At 41.6% G+C, this 15,710-nt stretch overlaps 1 protein-coding gene across 2 annotated transcripts in view; it reads left to right on the top strand.

The window, feature by feature from the left end:
- LOC145414265 (uncharacterized) overlaps window positions 1-15,710 on the top strand; it is a 356,239-nt gene that overhangs the window by 316,534 nt on the left and 23,995 nt on the right. For both annotated transcript variants that reach the window (XM_080283866.1, XM_080283865.1), the window contains exons 16-19: window positions 1,482-1,634; window positions 11,236-11,341; window positions 11,851-12,092; window positions 13,250-13,430. In XM_080283866.1, coding sequence (XP_080139992.1) covers window positions 1,482-1,634; window positions 11,236-11,341; window positions 11,851-12,092; window positions 13,250-13,430 — 682 coding nt within the window. The remainder of the gene's footprint in view (window positions 1-1,481; window positions 1,635-11,235; window positions 11,342-11,850; window positions 12,093-13,249; window positions 13,431-15,710) is intronic.

The raw sequence follows: 15,710 nt of genomic DNA, 5'->3' as shown, positions 1-15,710 counted from the left end.
GTGAAGGAGGAAGATATTCGCCGGCTCAGGCGTACAGAAATGACAATGATTAGGTGGATGAGCAGTGCATCCCTGCGTCCAAGGCCTGGAGGGGCTGGGTTTACAATGGAAGAGTTGAGAGGTAGGATGGGACTGGAGTGTATTGGTGTTGTGATGAGGAGAGGTAGATTGAGGTGGTTTGGACATGTGGAGAGGATGGGGGATGATAATTGGGTGAGGAGGGTGAGAAGTGTTAATATTGGGGGTGGGGTTATGAGGGGTAGACCGAAAAAGACATGGGACGAGGTCATTAAGTGTGACCTTAGGGTTAAGGGACTGAACAGGGAGGCTGCAATGGATCGTGCAGCGTGGAGAGCTGCCATTAGGTGACCAAGGCCGACACATGCAAGCATGTTGGAGCCTTTAAAAATGAAACGAAACGAAACGAAACGAAGTACACACACACACACACACACACACACACACACACACACACACACACACACACACACACACACACACACACACACACACACACACACACACACACACACACACCTCTATGGTGCAGTGGTAACGCTCTCGCTTGCCAATTGGCAGATGGGAGTTCGCGCCTCGCTCAGGTTGCGAACTGACGAAGTGGGTGGTTACTGTCCCCCTTGAGCAAGGGGACGGGTGTGAAGGTCACAGCCTTGCCCTTAGATTGGACTAGATGAGCTCTCAGCTCCCTTCCGGGAGGGTAAAAGCTGACGATCACGACCATCAAAGTGATCCTGACCGACCCGGTGAATTACACTGGGGGGGAGGGGAGCCAGTTTCACTCAGCTGGTTAATGTCACACTTGGCTTGAACTGGAAGTGACACTACACAGATCCACATTGTAGCTTTTTTTTTTTTTTTTACCATATTTATTTGGGGGGTGTCATAGTTTCACCTCCCATACTTATGAAAAACAAACAAAAACTGATGCATTGTATGAGGGTCCATCATAATCATTTTTTCCAACTTCTTTTAGATTACATACCCACATCCTTGTTTACACTTACTGTGCATTATTATGCTTACATATTCATGGTCTTTTCATGTGACCACTTAACACTTTCATTGCCATTCTTACCATGCTTCCCTGTTCTAAACTTTCCACTTCCCCATTCCCACTTGCTTCATATTGCTATTCTTACTTTCATATACTTTTCCATTTCATTTTCAAGGGCTTTGTCTAGTGCATGTCTTCACGTGTCAGCCTTGTTCACCTGATGGCAAATCTCCATGCTATACAATCTATGGCAATATCTCTGTTCAGTCCCTTAACCTTCAGGTCATTTTGTAGGACCTTATCGCATGTCTTCTTGGGTCAAGCTCTTGGCCTTCTAGCCGCCATATTCACCCTCCTACATTTTTTCACCCTGTTATCATCTTCCATTCTCTCCATGTGTCCAAACCCCCATGCAATTCAGTTCACACTCATATTCTGAACACCGACCTCTATGTCATCTCGTCAGGTGATCCGGAGAGTGGCAGAGCTGCAACGGTTGGTGGAGGATGCAGAGAACTACCTGAGCGATGCAGATGGGGAGACCACCGAGACTGAGAGTGTTCGCTCTGACCAGTATGGCCGACTCAAGCACTCCGATTCACTCCTCCTTCTGACTCAGGTTGGTAGTGAACATGGCTGATGCAAGCTCTCCAGCTTATTCCTTCTGACATTGGTAATGGGCATGTTTGTGTTCATTTTAACCATCTGGATTATATCATCTTGATCTGTGAATCACAGCCATGTACAGTACAGTACTTTGTCCTGAGACAGCAAACATTAAGCTGTTCTTATAGCTTTGATATTACCACATTGCCTTCATTAGCTTGTTATATATTGTGAGTCATTTTAAGAAAAAATTTTACACTATGTACTGTGGATATACATTCTGTTGCATTAACAGTGGTGATTCAGTCTATACATTCTGGGGATGATTCAGTTGGTCTCCTGTAATGCAGTATATATATATATACACTGTATATATATGCAAAGAAGGAACCAAAGGCCACGAGCCCGCAATAACTGTTCCGTCCAAAAGAAAAACAAAATACAAGAGAGAGCCAAATTCAAGATCTGTTCATTTCGAGATGCCTAGACACACTGCGTTTGAAAGACTGGAGATCATAGGAAGCAGGAAATACAGACAGAGGGAGACAGTTCCAGAGTTGACCTGTTGCGTAAATGAAGGACTGGGAGTAACGGCTAACCCTTGCATTAGAGAGTTGGACAGAAAAGGGATGAGAGTTTGCTGCTAGATGGGCGCTATGTGCCCGTCGAAGAGGTGGAGGAATGCATGCAGACAGTTCAGATGAGCAGTGACCATTGAAGTAGCGATAGAAAAGAGATAAAGATGCAACAGTGTGGCGAAGAGACAGAGGTTGTAGGGAGTCAGTTAGAGGAGGAGAGTTAATGAGATGAAAAGCCTTTGACTCTACCCTATTGAGAAGAGCTCCGTGTGGGGAACCTCCCCACACATGAGAGTTGTACTCCACACAGGGGCGGATAAAACCCCTGTATAGAGTCAACAATTGTGCAGGGGTAAAGAAGAAACGGAGTCGGCTTAGCACGCCAAATCTCTTGGAAGCAGATTTTACAAGAGATGTAATATGATCTTTCCAAGATAAGTTCCGAGTAAATGAAACCCCAAGCATGTTCAAGGATGGTGCAGGATTAAGCTGAATATTATTAAACATTAGTGGGTACACCTATGAAAGATTTTGCCAGGTTGGTAGGTGTAAGAACTGAGTCTTTGATGCATTAAAAACAACAAGATTATTTTTACCCCAGTCAGAGATACGAGCCAAGTCAGACATTAGGTGTGCCGTAGCCTCATCCCTTGTTTGTTGAAGTAATTGCTGAGATGGGCATTGCGGGAACAGAATGGAACGGTGAAGAGTGGAGTCATCAGCGTATGAGTGGATAGGGTTAGATGTACAGCTTAGAAGGTCATTGATGAATAAAAGAAAGAGAGTTGGTGATAGGACTGAGCCCTGAGGAACACCACTGTTGATAGATTTAGGAGAAGAACGATGGCCGTCTACAACAGCGGCTATAGAACGACCAAAAAGGAAGCTAGAGATGTGGGCATAGACAGAAGGATAGAAACCGTAAGAGAGCAGCTTGGAAATTAAAGATTTATGCCAGACTCGATCGAAAGCCTTTGAGATGTCAAGTGCAATGGCAAAGCTTTCGTCAAAGTCCCGAAAGGAGGGTGACCAGGAGTCTGAAAGGTAGGTGAGAAGATCGCCAGTGGAGCGTCCCTGACGGAACCCATACTGACAATCAGAAAGAAGGTTGTGATAGGAAAGATGCTTTAAAATTTTTGTGTTAAGAATTAACTCGAAAACTTTTGAGATACAGGATGTTAAAGCAGTTGGATGATAGAGGGTTGGGAATGGTCACCTTTCTTTGGGACTGGCTGAATGAGAGCAAACTTCTAGCAAGAAGGAAAGGTACAAGTTGACAGACAAAGATGAAAGAATTTGCCTAGGCAGGGTGTAAGCACAGAAGCACAGTTCTTGAGAACAACAGGAGGGACTCCATCAGGCCCATGTGCCTTGTTAGTATTGAGGCCTGTGATGGCAGAAAATACATCAACTGAAGAAATTTTAATGTCAGCCATGACGAAGTCAGAGAGGGGAAGTGATGGAGGAACAGCACCGGAATCGTCTAAGGTGGAATTGGAGGAGAAAGTCTGAGTGAAGAGATCTTCTTTATCAGTAGAAGAAATAGCTACAGAGCCATCAGAGTAGAAGAGAGCAGGGAAGGATGATGAGGTAAAGTTGTTAGAATGGTTTTTGGCAAGGTGCCAGTAGGAGCGGGAAAAATTTGAGTTGGAGAGTTGAGAGCATTTAGTATGGATGAAATTATTTTTAATAGAGCGAAGAACAGACTTAGCACGATTCTGGGCCTACTTATCATCCTCCCCTCCAAAACAAAAAGTTGAATAAGAAGTGCAAAATTTTTATGTTTAATTGGAGATGCCAAAAAAATATACAGTATATATAAATAAATAAATAATAAGATTTATGAAAAGTGTAGTAACTTTGAAAATGAGGTGTCAGTATCATTTTACTAATACAAAAAGTTGTTCAAATGAACTACAAGTAGTATGAAATGAATACAATTTATTAGAATCACTAAACTAGTTCTTTCTTGGTATGCCATATTAATCTATGAGGTTGAACCAAAATGGCAAATGAAACCCTCTATTTGCGAGCCCTAGGATTGTAGCGCCTTGTAGCTAGGGTTCTTGCCAAGCCCACCCCATGGCTTCGGGTGACCTGATTCACTCAGCAGAACAAGAACTTTGATGTGAGAAACATCGGCCAGAAGGCATTTCATCTGTGTACCCTCCTCCTTTCTTCCCATGAACACTTGTATCATGTACAGTACAGTACTCCCATGGGTGGTGCCGAGCACTGTCAGTCATGTTCATAAACTGGTATTCATTCAGTTGAATAACTGCACACAAGTAGGTATGAGGAAGTGTGAGTGAGGATGGGTGGACAGACAGTCTGGGACGGCAGTGTGTGGGATTACATTCCTGGTCTCACAGATAACGAATTTAGTTCTAAAACCTGCTAATTTACAAGTCCCTTTGGAATGTTGCACCTTGTAGCTGCGAATACCCACCTACAGGAGGAGGTTCACGTGGACTCAGATAACGGACCTTATGAAGATTTTTTTTTTTTTTTGTAGTACAGTATAGTATTATAACAAGTGCTCATGGGCCCCTCGGGCCCCTCGCACTTGCTCCTGCAGAGGACTGTCGCCCTGCTATATTTTAGTTATAGCCATGGGCAAAAAATTTTACGGAGATCCTATTCCGGGCACCTGGAGCAGCGTTTTGTGGTCAAAATATGATCGCTCATTAAATATAGTAAACGTTTTTCAATCGTAATGGGACCAAGTTTTTTCATATCGGCGAATTTTTTGTGATTTTTGTGCCAATTTTGGTGGGATATGAATGTGTAGTTTCGGCTGCCCAAAACACACACACACACACACACACACACACACACACACACACACACACACACACACACACACACACACACACACACACACACACACACACACACACTGCTATAATATATAAGATCTTACCCCCTGGCCTTGCAGTTTTCAGTAAATCTCCAAATCCATACATACAGGAGAGTATTAATAAAGAAAAGACTATATCTTGTTTATTTGGTATCCTTGGGTACATGTACATGTGGTCCCTGTTTCATGAACAGTGAACTTACAAAATTTTTGACTTTACGATCTTGTACTTTCAGTACAATATTCAATAAGTAACATGAGATATTCATCACCTTTTTATAAAATAGGCTTTGTGTTAATGATTTTGCCCAACTGCGGGCTAATGTAAGTACTGTACTATAAGGCTTGCTTGACTAGGTTATGATGTTTGGTTGGTTAGATGTATTAAACGCATTTTCATCTTACAAAAAATTCCAATTATGAACAGTTTCTTGGAATGCAACTTAGTCAAAAGTTGGGGACCACCTGTATGTTAAAAGAATTGTGGTCTTTGAATATCCAGTCTGTTGTTGGTAGATTTTAAATCCTAATCTTGAAGGGTAATGGTGAAGTAGCATGAAGCTCACCCTGTAGATTAGATTATGTACTAATCTCTGTCCTCAGCACTTCTAATTTAATTCAGAATTTGGATAAACAAGTGTAGGAAGTTAATGATGAGGTTTTAATACAGATCCTGGTGCAAATAAAAGTAAATCACCTGAAAAGTTTAAAAATCATAATGGGGATCTTGCTGATGGTGCACTGAACTTGCTTGCTGCTAAGCAGAGTGGAGCTGAAGTAGATATGCTTAGGTAAAACTTAAAAATTTTATTGGGAGAGGCCCAGAGACATTTCTCAATGAGGCCTTCTGTAGAGAAACATTCTAGAAAATAAACTGAGGAAGTAAATTTACGAACTTTGTGGCCCACGGAATGGCACCAGTTCAGCCAAGGAAATACAGTAGCTTTACATAATACTGTACTATAATTTGGAAATTTTAGATGTGATGCAGTTCTGAGATTTGGGCCATATCCATGGTTCATCAGAATTCAAAGATTGAGTAATTGACATATAACCATGGAGAGCTTGTACTGGGCAGAGGGGGTGGGAAATGGTACCTTCTCATTAGATGGGAATGAAGTTGGTTTTGCTCAAATTGTTCCCAATTTCTTCAGGAAGTCCAGTCTGGGAAAAACAGTCTCTGTTGATAAATCAGGTTCAAAGTTTGTAAGGGATGCAGACCTGCACATCGCATGTAACTCACAGACCCTTGCATTAGATGCTAGATGCTAAGTCTGTTAAAACCAGAGCCTTGTACAAGAGCAAAAATTGATCAGCAGTTGAGGGGTACATTGGTTATGTGGAGGTAAGAATATCGAAGATGCAATTTATGGACCACTGGGGCACTGGGTTCAGCAAGGTTGAATGCAGATTGAAGAATCCCTTGCAGAGGAGTGAGACTAACTTGTCTAGCGAGGAGATGTTGTATACAAGGTGAAGTGGAATCTTCAGAACTGTGTAGTGTTTAAATGCATTGCTGGGCTTGAGATTTCTGTCAATAATAAGTGTTCCAGAAAATCCAGAAAAGGAAGGGATGTCGTTGGTGAAAATTCTCAGAAGGAAGAAACCTATAAAAGGATTTCCAGCAGGACTTATATAAAGCCATGGAAGATGAACAGAGACTTTGCAGAAGTACCTGAGCAACTCTAGCCGAGTTGGTGGTTTTGTAGGTTTACATTAAGTGACCATACGTGAAACTTCAAAAGAGATGCTTTGGGACCCAGAGGTGGGGTGTCCAGCTGGAGAGAAAGGATAGGAATTTGGTTGGGATGCTATGTCTGAATGTGTATTGCCTGTGGTTGCATCGGGCATAGGGGCGCAGTTAGCGACACATGACCCCGGGGGCTGGCACATGTGGTGAACTACTTAAAGTAAGATTTGGTTGAGGGGTGGAGGGAATTAAGGCCCACAGATTCCAGCTTACAGTGATGGTGTCTGGTCCACCAGCCAGAGTCTGTGTGTTCTGGACAGTAATTTTTTTTTTTTTTTTTTTTTTTAATAACCTGCCACGTTGCACTGCCGTTTTAAAACAGTCTGACATAATTCCGCAGCCAGTGCCAGTGCTGTTTTAAAATGGTTTAAAATAAAAAACTTCACTGTGACGCATTTTTCAAGATTCGTGGGTAAAAATTGGCAGGCATGTAAGGTAACTGTTCCTCTACCATCCCCCAGGCTGTCAAGGCCATACACTCACTCGCTCCCCCCCTCATGCTCGCTCTGCCTCACTCTGCCTTTGTGCCTCACCCAGTGCTGTACATAGTGAAGGCATTTTGTAAATATTTTCATGTAAGTGTAAGTTGTAAATATTTTCTTGTAAGTGTAAGGACTATATAGTGAAGTCAAGTTGTAAATACCTTCTTGTAAGTGCCAGGACTGTATGTAATGAAGTCAGGTTGTACCTATCTTCAAGTAAATGTAAGATAATGCATTCACAGTGAGAAAAACACGCAAATTGTGATAGATGCTGAAGTAATAAGTAATCAGAAAAGTGTACTGAACATTGCTATACCTTCCCAACATAAATACCTGAGTATACCTTACATAGAAAACGGCTTTCTCTCACATACGTGGTGAGCGTGAGAGAGTGGCTATACCTGTACACGAGTATGCAGGACTCAATAAAACTCATTTCCGAGCCTCGGTGAGCATTTTAATGGTGAAATTCATTGTTTCCACATCAAAATCTATCATTTTAGTAAAAAAAAAAAAAAAAAAAAAAAAAAAAAAAAAAAGTCAAAAAATGGCCTGCACTGGCGTGACCCATAGGGCTAAAAATAGCTGGCATGCAGTGGGTTAACAACTGTATACTTGTGGTTGAGGTATGTTCCAAAACAAGTTGTGGAATGTGGCTTGTGAGAGAGACCATTCCATAGATGAAGCCTGCCCTGTCAAATTGGTTACCTATGTGAACTACTTAACTTAAATTGAACTAAAAGTTTCGGTTGAGGGTTGGAGGGAATAGGTAAATCAAGGCCCACTGATTCCAACTTATTGTGAAGGCGTCTGGTCCACCTGCTGGAGTCTGTGTTCTGGTCAGGATTCTTATTTATTATTATTTTATATATTTTTCATTCCCTGTTGTTGCCAAACGTATACTTGTGGTTCTGGTACAAGTTGTGGAATGTGGTTTGTGAGAGAGACCATTCCACTGATGAGTCCTCCCCTGGAAAACTGGCTACCCCAGTGAAGGTATTCAGCAAGAGTACTAAAGTGAACATATTCTGTGATATCTCTAGTTGAGGTCTGGATCATGAGGAACTGTTCTTGTTTATGGCAGAAATTGCCACTTGAGAGTCAGTATTCAGTGTGAGTGATTGTCCATGTAGGTGGTGATCATGGTTTGGTAGAAAATATTCTGCTACCATCAGTTCCTAGAGACTGATGTGGAGTAACCTGTGAACTGGAGCCCACATCCCTTTGCCTAGGTGATCTTCAAGGGACAGGTACCCCCCCCCCCATAATGGTGACATCTGTCAAGATTATTAGATCAGGAGGTGAAGATATACCTATGATACTGACATCCTCCAGAGACTGCTGGGTCAAACTGTCCCTTTGGTGGTTTCAGATGAGTTGGTTCCCCTCTAGAGTGAGTCAGTGATGTGAAAACTGACCAAGACTGAGACTGGGTGCAACAGATATGAGGGAATAAACCAGTAGTTCCCAGTGATGTCTGGAATGGACCAAGATTGTTTGATTCTGGTGACTTGTACCTGATGCCTTCAATATGTCGCCTGGAGATGGGCAGAACACCACCTGTAGTGTGTTCCAGAGCATTCCTAGCCACTGAAGACAATGGGATGGTCTGATGTTTGACTTCTTCCAGTTTGTCTCTCTCAGGTGATTATAATCACCTTCACTGACTGGGGGAGCTGTAGCTCCAAGGGAGCTGCCACCAACCAGTCGTCGAGATAGGCTAACATATTGACCCCCTAGCTGCTCACTTTCAAAAGGACATACTTGACCAGTTTCATTAACAATCTGGGAGCGATGTTGGTACCAGATGTCAGGAAGCGAATCTGATGCATGCCTCCGAACACAGAAAGCCAGAAACTTGCAGAAGCATTTGGTAGTGGGGATATGCCAGCAGGCATCTTGAAGGTCTAGAGAGACCATTCAGCCCCCTGGATATTGATGTCATCGTATTGCCTTGGTTGTCACCATATGGAACGGTCTTGGCTCAGTGAAGGTGTGAGGGCACTGAGGTTGAAGATGATTCTTGAATGATTTGAGTCTCATTTTGGTACTTGAAACAATGGGAAGAGAAATACAGGAAGAGGTGCCATTTCCACTGTGCCCCTCCAAAGGTTGTCTTCCAGATAGTGTTGCATCTATCTGTCTATCTATCTATTGCCAGACGCCACAATCCCGTACGGGGTGGCCATTTGACTTTGAGTTACTTGTTTTACAGGGAGGGAGACTAACCCTCCACCAACCCACTTGACACGTATGGACCACGTATGGTTTGGTTATATGGTTACCATCCAGCGTTGTAAATGGTTTCTTGGCTTACAGGAAACCATTTGGCTTGTCACTCAGTGTGATGGACGACAAAGAGGAGAATAGGACGTTCATTTCCATGTTGACCCATATTTGGCCACTGCTATACCCCAAGATCCTTCTGGCCAAACTTGTAATCTGGTGTGGATGGAATGAACTTGGGTAATGCGATTAGAACTCCTTAGAGGTTGGGTGAGAGCTCTTTGAAGTAGATGCTTAGGATGGTCAGTGGCATTAAGGCTGAGGGAGCTCTGCCTCTTGGAAATTATTCTGAGGTTGCTTGATGCTGACTGTTTTGTTTTAGAAGTCTGGGTCTTTTTAAAAAAGAAAGGAGTTGGGGTGGGCCTTCTCGTTGGGTTGCTGTGGAAAAGCCAATTGAAAGCATTTTTGCTGAGGCGTCTTGGTCATAAATTGGATATTGACAGCTGCTTCTGGAGGGGCTCTGGTAGAAGCTGCATGCAGAGTCTCCTAGGTGAGGCCCATGGGGTGCAAGATAGATTCTGTCACAACCAGATTGGCAGTACAGGTGCATGCTGAACATCCAGCAGAAGTCATTAACTGAAGGTGTCCTCTCATTGCTTTAAGGTGTCCTCTCATTGCTTTATCAGTTGCCCAACAGTCACTGGGCAAGAGACTGACTGCAAATCCCCTACAAACAATATGAGAAATCCATTATGTGCTGTGGGGTTAAGGCCTTCAGAATAGATAGTTGCAGCTGAAGACAACTTGTTGGCAATAGTCCATATCACCTATTGTGTAATTTGCATCAAACAGTCTCTTAAATGTGGTTGGGTGCAGAAGTGGGAAGGCTGGGAGAGATCCCAACTTTGGAGCAACGTAGAACTTCAGCACTTTGGAGAGGAATGAGTCCAATTCTGATTCCTTCAGCTGGACCCAAAAGATTGTTGTTGATGGTGGAGCTCCGAATGACTGAGAAGGGAAGCCTGCTGATTCACTGTATGTTCATCCCATAAAGTCTCTAGGTTGTGATGCAAGGGAGGAGTTTGGAGGTTTGGTCTCTGGATGGATGTTGCATTTGCATCTCTTCACCCAAGTAACAGAAGCACCATAGTAGGCTCCACATCACCCCCTTGTTTGGCTATATGGTTACTACCCAATGTTTGTAAATGATTTCATGTGTTACAGGAGACCATGATGGTTGTCAGTCAGTGTAGAGTCACGTATGGAAGAGGTACTGTATTAGTAGTTGTAAAAGAAAGAGAGTGGATGTTGGTTGCCACCAGATGTACAGTACTGTAATAAGAGTTTGTTCATATAACATCTTGGCTATTTATCTCAGTAAATTGGTAGAGGAACCAATGAAGATGCAAAAATTAGTATTTTTCTTTTTTAGTTTTAGTCAAAACTTTCTTTGTGACATCTGAATCTTAAAGATAGGGTCATGGGTTCCACATTGTTTATGTTTTCAAAATACTTTCAATATTTCCTAAACTTTTCATAGCTTAAAAAAGATAAGTAGTTAAAGATTGTATTGCCTCCTTTCTTGCCAGTGTTCATAATGAAATGTAGGTGATCCATAGGAGACTGAAGAATGTCTTCTATAAAGATATGAGCCATCCCAAAGAAGTGGGTTGCACATTCATTCACTCACCATTATATATTACTTGTATGCCTTGCAGGGCCAGAAGCAGTTGCCAAATGGTGAGGTAGTGGAGAGTGAGGAGCGGTCTGGTAGCGACACAGACTCCCAGTCCACCCCAAGCCAGAGTCCTGCACATCGCCCTGGTAATTGAGGCCTACCCTAGCTTTGACCTTTACTCAGCTTCAGTAAATCCTTGTTTTACTCTGTTAAAACTCTACAATCCAACTCCCTCATCCTTCCTTCTTTCTCACTAAATCAGTTTGATTGTCTTTGCAAGGAATTATGAAATTCTCTCTCTCTCTCTCTCTCTCTCATGCATATCATTCTTTACTATCTCTTTATCCCTTCAGAGTGATGATGTACAGTATATATGGTATATTTTATTCCTTTTGCAACCTAAGCAGATCAGAGCACCCTCAGTGTGAAAGAATTAATAAATGTCTGTCTTATTCCTCCAGTTATAAAAGTCTTCCTAGCTGAATAATACCATCTGGAGGTTCTGGTAGCTAGCATAAAAGTGCAGTCAAATTGAAGGAATTATTGCTACGTACATGCTTCAGACAAGTGATCCGATTAAAATAATATGTAAGTTTGTCATCTGGTACATTATGATATACATTTCTAATGCATTATTCATATATTGCACATACAGCCACAGGCAAGGCACCCCAACGACCTTCATCCGTTCTCAAACCCAGTGGATCATCCTTCGGCCTGCACTCGCCTGATAACCTTCCACTCAGCCTTCAAGCACGAGAGGATGACATCCGTGCTCTAATCCGACAACTAGAAGATAATTCTGGACTGCCTTATGCATTTGCCGAAGGAACGTTATATTTGGATCCGGATATAATAGATCTGACTATGATCCCACCACCTATCACTCCTGATGATGTGAGAGATGACCTGATTGCTTTGTTTTAATAATTGCTTTTGTTTTAAATAATTGTTTAGTGAAGTAATGAGTATTCTTATTTGTTCTGTAGATTTCTTATATTCGAAAATCCAGTACAGTATATACTTTTGTGTTCATCCTCATCCTCATCATCATCAGCATCAACATCCCTCATATTTGCACCTAAAGAGTAGAAGTGATAGAATAGATAAAACAAAGAAATAGCAAGTATGAAAGTAGAACAGCTTATTAGTATGCCCGGTATCATTACATATAAATCTGGAAAAAATCTAACTTAGTAAACTGTACCCCAATATGACAATATTCACCCCACCTATGACTAAAACACATTCATCTAAATCTAAAAACAGTTTATAAATCAACCTAAACACAAAATTGAAGTCTAATATATATATATATATATATATATATATATATACATCATCAGCCGTTGAGGTCCATTGCAGGACCGGCCTATCCCTACCGAAGCAGGGACGATACATTTAATGTATCTCTACCCAGTGGCTTAGGCTGTCTGTTAGAGACTGTATGTGGGGTGAGAATTGCTTGTGAGTGTGAATGTAGGGTTGTAATGGCTTTGGATGTGTGTGCAGTCTGTGAACCAAGTGTAATCAACCTGCCTTAAGCCGACTGGGTGCAGGCATACTAGTATGTGACACTGGTTCAACCACAGCACGCGTTATGTCCACCAAAGTAATAATGGCTCGGTGAACGCATCCTAAAGTTTTTACAACTCTAGCGGGAGGTGAACCCGCATCCACCAGCGTTCGAAACGCACACTCTACCACTGTACCACAGAGGCTTCATATATATATATATATATATATATATATATATATATATTCATAATAGTTGCACTTCATTCAGTTTACATGCACCTACCAGGCCGGCATTTTGTCAGAAGTGCAAATAGATTTCATCCGACCAGCATATATTACTTATGCTGGGTATTTTGTATATTGCTTATTTTACTTGTAGCCAACCAGTGGTAAATTATTTTATGCTTTGACAAATTTCAGCTCTTCCTTCTTATATTCATGCAAATTTTTGTGCAACTTTATTACATATTTTTGCCCTACCACCATATTTTCTTCTCAGTTGTGTGCTCTTACTATGTATCTCCTCCAAACTACAGGATGGAGCCAAAGTGTTCCCACCCCAAGTCAGCACCCCACCTACGCCCTTTGCTGACCGGGAGACACTGGAGAAGGAGCTGAAAGACCTGGAGCGAGACTTGGGTGATCTTCGATCCTTAACTGACCCAGCCTGGCTGGATCATGAAACTCTTGCTAGTCTCTCAGACTCAACCTTAACTGGTTAGTATAGATTCCACATATTTTATAAAGGTGTAAGCTCACATACAAAGATGACGTAAGTAAAGTTGAATGTTTGCAGTGTATGTGTGTGTGTGTGTGTGTGTGTGTGTGTGTGTGTGTGTGTGTGTGTGTGTGTGTGTGTGTGTGTGTTCTTACCTAATTGTATCTTTACAGGAATGAGTCAAGCTCGTACTGTTCCGTGTCTTAAACCATTTTTATCATACATATCCTTAAATTTATGAATTGTTTTGGCACATACTACTGTATTTCATTCAGTAGTGCATTCCACTGATCAGTTGCCCTATTTGGGAAACTAAATTTCCTTACATCTTCGTTGCCTATCTTTTTATGCAGTTTTTTGCAGTGTCTTCATGCTGAAGCATCCCCATAGGTTATGTAATCATTTATGTCTCTTTTCTCCTTCCCTGATATGCATTTATATAGCATAATCATGTCTCCTCTTTTCCTTCTCTCCTGTAGTGTAGGTAGATTCAGTTTTTCTAGTCTTTCTTCATAGCTTAGATCCCTTAAGCTTGGTGCCCATCTTGTAGCGGCCCTTTGAACTTTTTAAGTCTTATCTGTGAGTTTTTGAGATGAGGACACTGATGAATGATGCTATTATCTTTCTTAGCATGTCTTAATTTATGTATGTGAATGCTATTCTCTTATTTGCAAGCAGTGTATACATTCCGTACCTTCTCACTGATGTGGTAAGCCAGAGATATTCTGTTACTGATAATCGGACCTAGGTCTTTCTCTCTTTCCTTCCTAACTTATAATCCCAATCAGGTCTTTTTCCACTTTCACCAAACTTGATTACATGACATTTGTCCACATTGAATTCCATTTGCCATGTATTGCTCCATTCATGAAGTTTATTTAATTCTTCTTGTAGCTCTTTACAAGAGTCTGCGTTAGTAATTCTCCTATGTATTTTTGCATCATCAGCAAACATATTTAGATAGCTTTCATTTCCCATGTTGCTATCTATATCATTTATATACACTAAGAACATAATTGGTGCCAGCATTGATCCCTGTGGAACTCTGCTAGTCACTTCCCTCCATGATGAGTAATTTCCCCTTAGTACTGTCCTCATTTCTCTTTTTTTGAGAAAATCTTGCATCCATCAATACAGCTTGCCTTGGATTCCTACTTGATGGTACAGTTTCCATAAAAGTCTTTGGTGCGGTACTCCATCAAATGCTTTCTTGAAATCCAGATGGATACTGTCCACCCATCCTTCTCTTTTCTGTAATGTTTCTGTTTCTCTATCATAGTAGCTCAACAGATTAGTAACACATGATTTTCCCTTTCTGAAACCAAATTGTCTTTCTATTATTGTGTTCTTCTAGATGATTTACCCAAACTTTTCTTATCAGCCTTTCTAATACCTTGCTTACAACACTGGTTAGTGATACTGGCCGGTAGTTGAGTGGAGGTTGGTAGTTGAGTGTGTGTGTGTGCATGCATGGGACATGGCAGACATTCCTGAAGCAGCAGTTTGTGGGTAAATACAAAAGAAAGAGGGCAACCAAGGAGGAGAGCCTTCAAAACTTATTCATTCACAGAAGCTTAAACAAGCTGGACGATAAAGTCAAGTTCCAATTTTTCCTAGATATCTGGACATATTATGTTTAAAACACTGGAATCATAAGCAGTGGTCAAGAGAGACTGGAGAAAAAAGTTCCATAATTGAAGCAGTAGATGAGAGAGACAGAGAAACAACAGCAATAGAGGAGAGAGAGAGAGAGAGAGAGAGAGAGAGAGATGAAGGGAGTAAGCAAATGGCTGAGAGTTGCTAAGATGCCATACCATTATTTCCACCCCATGAAGTTTTCTTGTGTGGTGAGCCTCCCATGCATTAGCGCAATACTCCACACAGGGGCAAATAAGGCCCCTGTACATATTTAGCACTTGAATAGGGTTTAAAAAATACAGAGTCTATTCAGCACACCTAAGCTCTGCAGAGCTGTTCTTGTTAAAATAAAAATGTGGTCTTTCCAAGTCAGATCAGAATAAGAAGGCGACAGTGATGTTAAAAGATGATAAAAGACTGTGTTGTTTGTCACTGAAGGTAAGATTATGTGAAGTGTTGTGACAGATTCAGAGGTGGAGGAATTAGATTTTTGAGGTATTAAAAGTAAAAAAGTTTCTTTTGACCCATCTGGATGCACCAAAACCTCATTCTGTGATTGTCATAGTGACTGTTAGTGGAAGCTTTTAGAAGCAGGTGGATAAGGGAAGGATGGAGTTATCAGTGGAATTGTCAGTGTACTA

Source organism: Coenobita brevimanus, chromosome 98 (assembly GCF_032717465.1).
Source record: "Coenobita brevimanus isolate Jiangsu-jjx chromosome 98, ASM3271746v2, whole genome shotgun sequence".
Lineage (NCBI taxonomy): Eukaryota > Metazoa > Arthropoda > Malacostraca > Decapoda > Coenobitidae > Coenobita > Coenobita brevimanus.
Note: the sequence above shows the minus strand (reverse complement) of the source record. Positions and strands in the feature narration are given on the sequence as shown.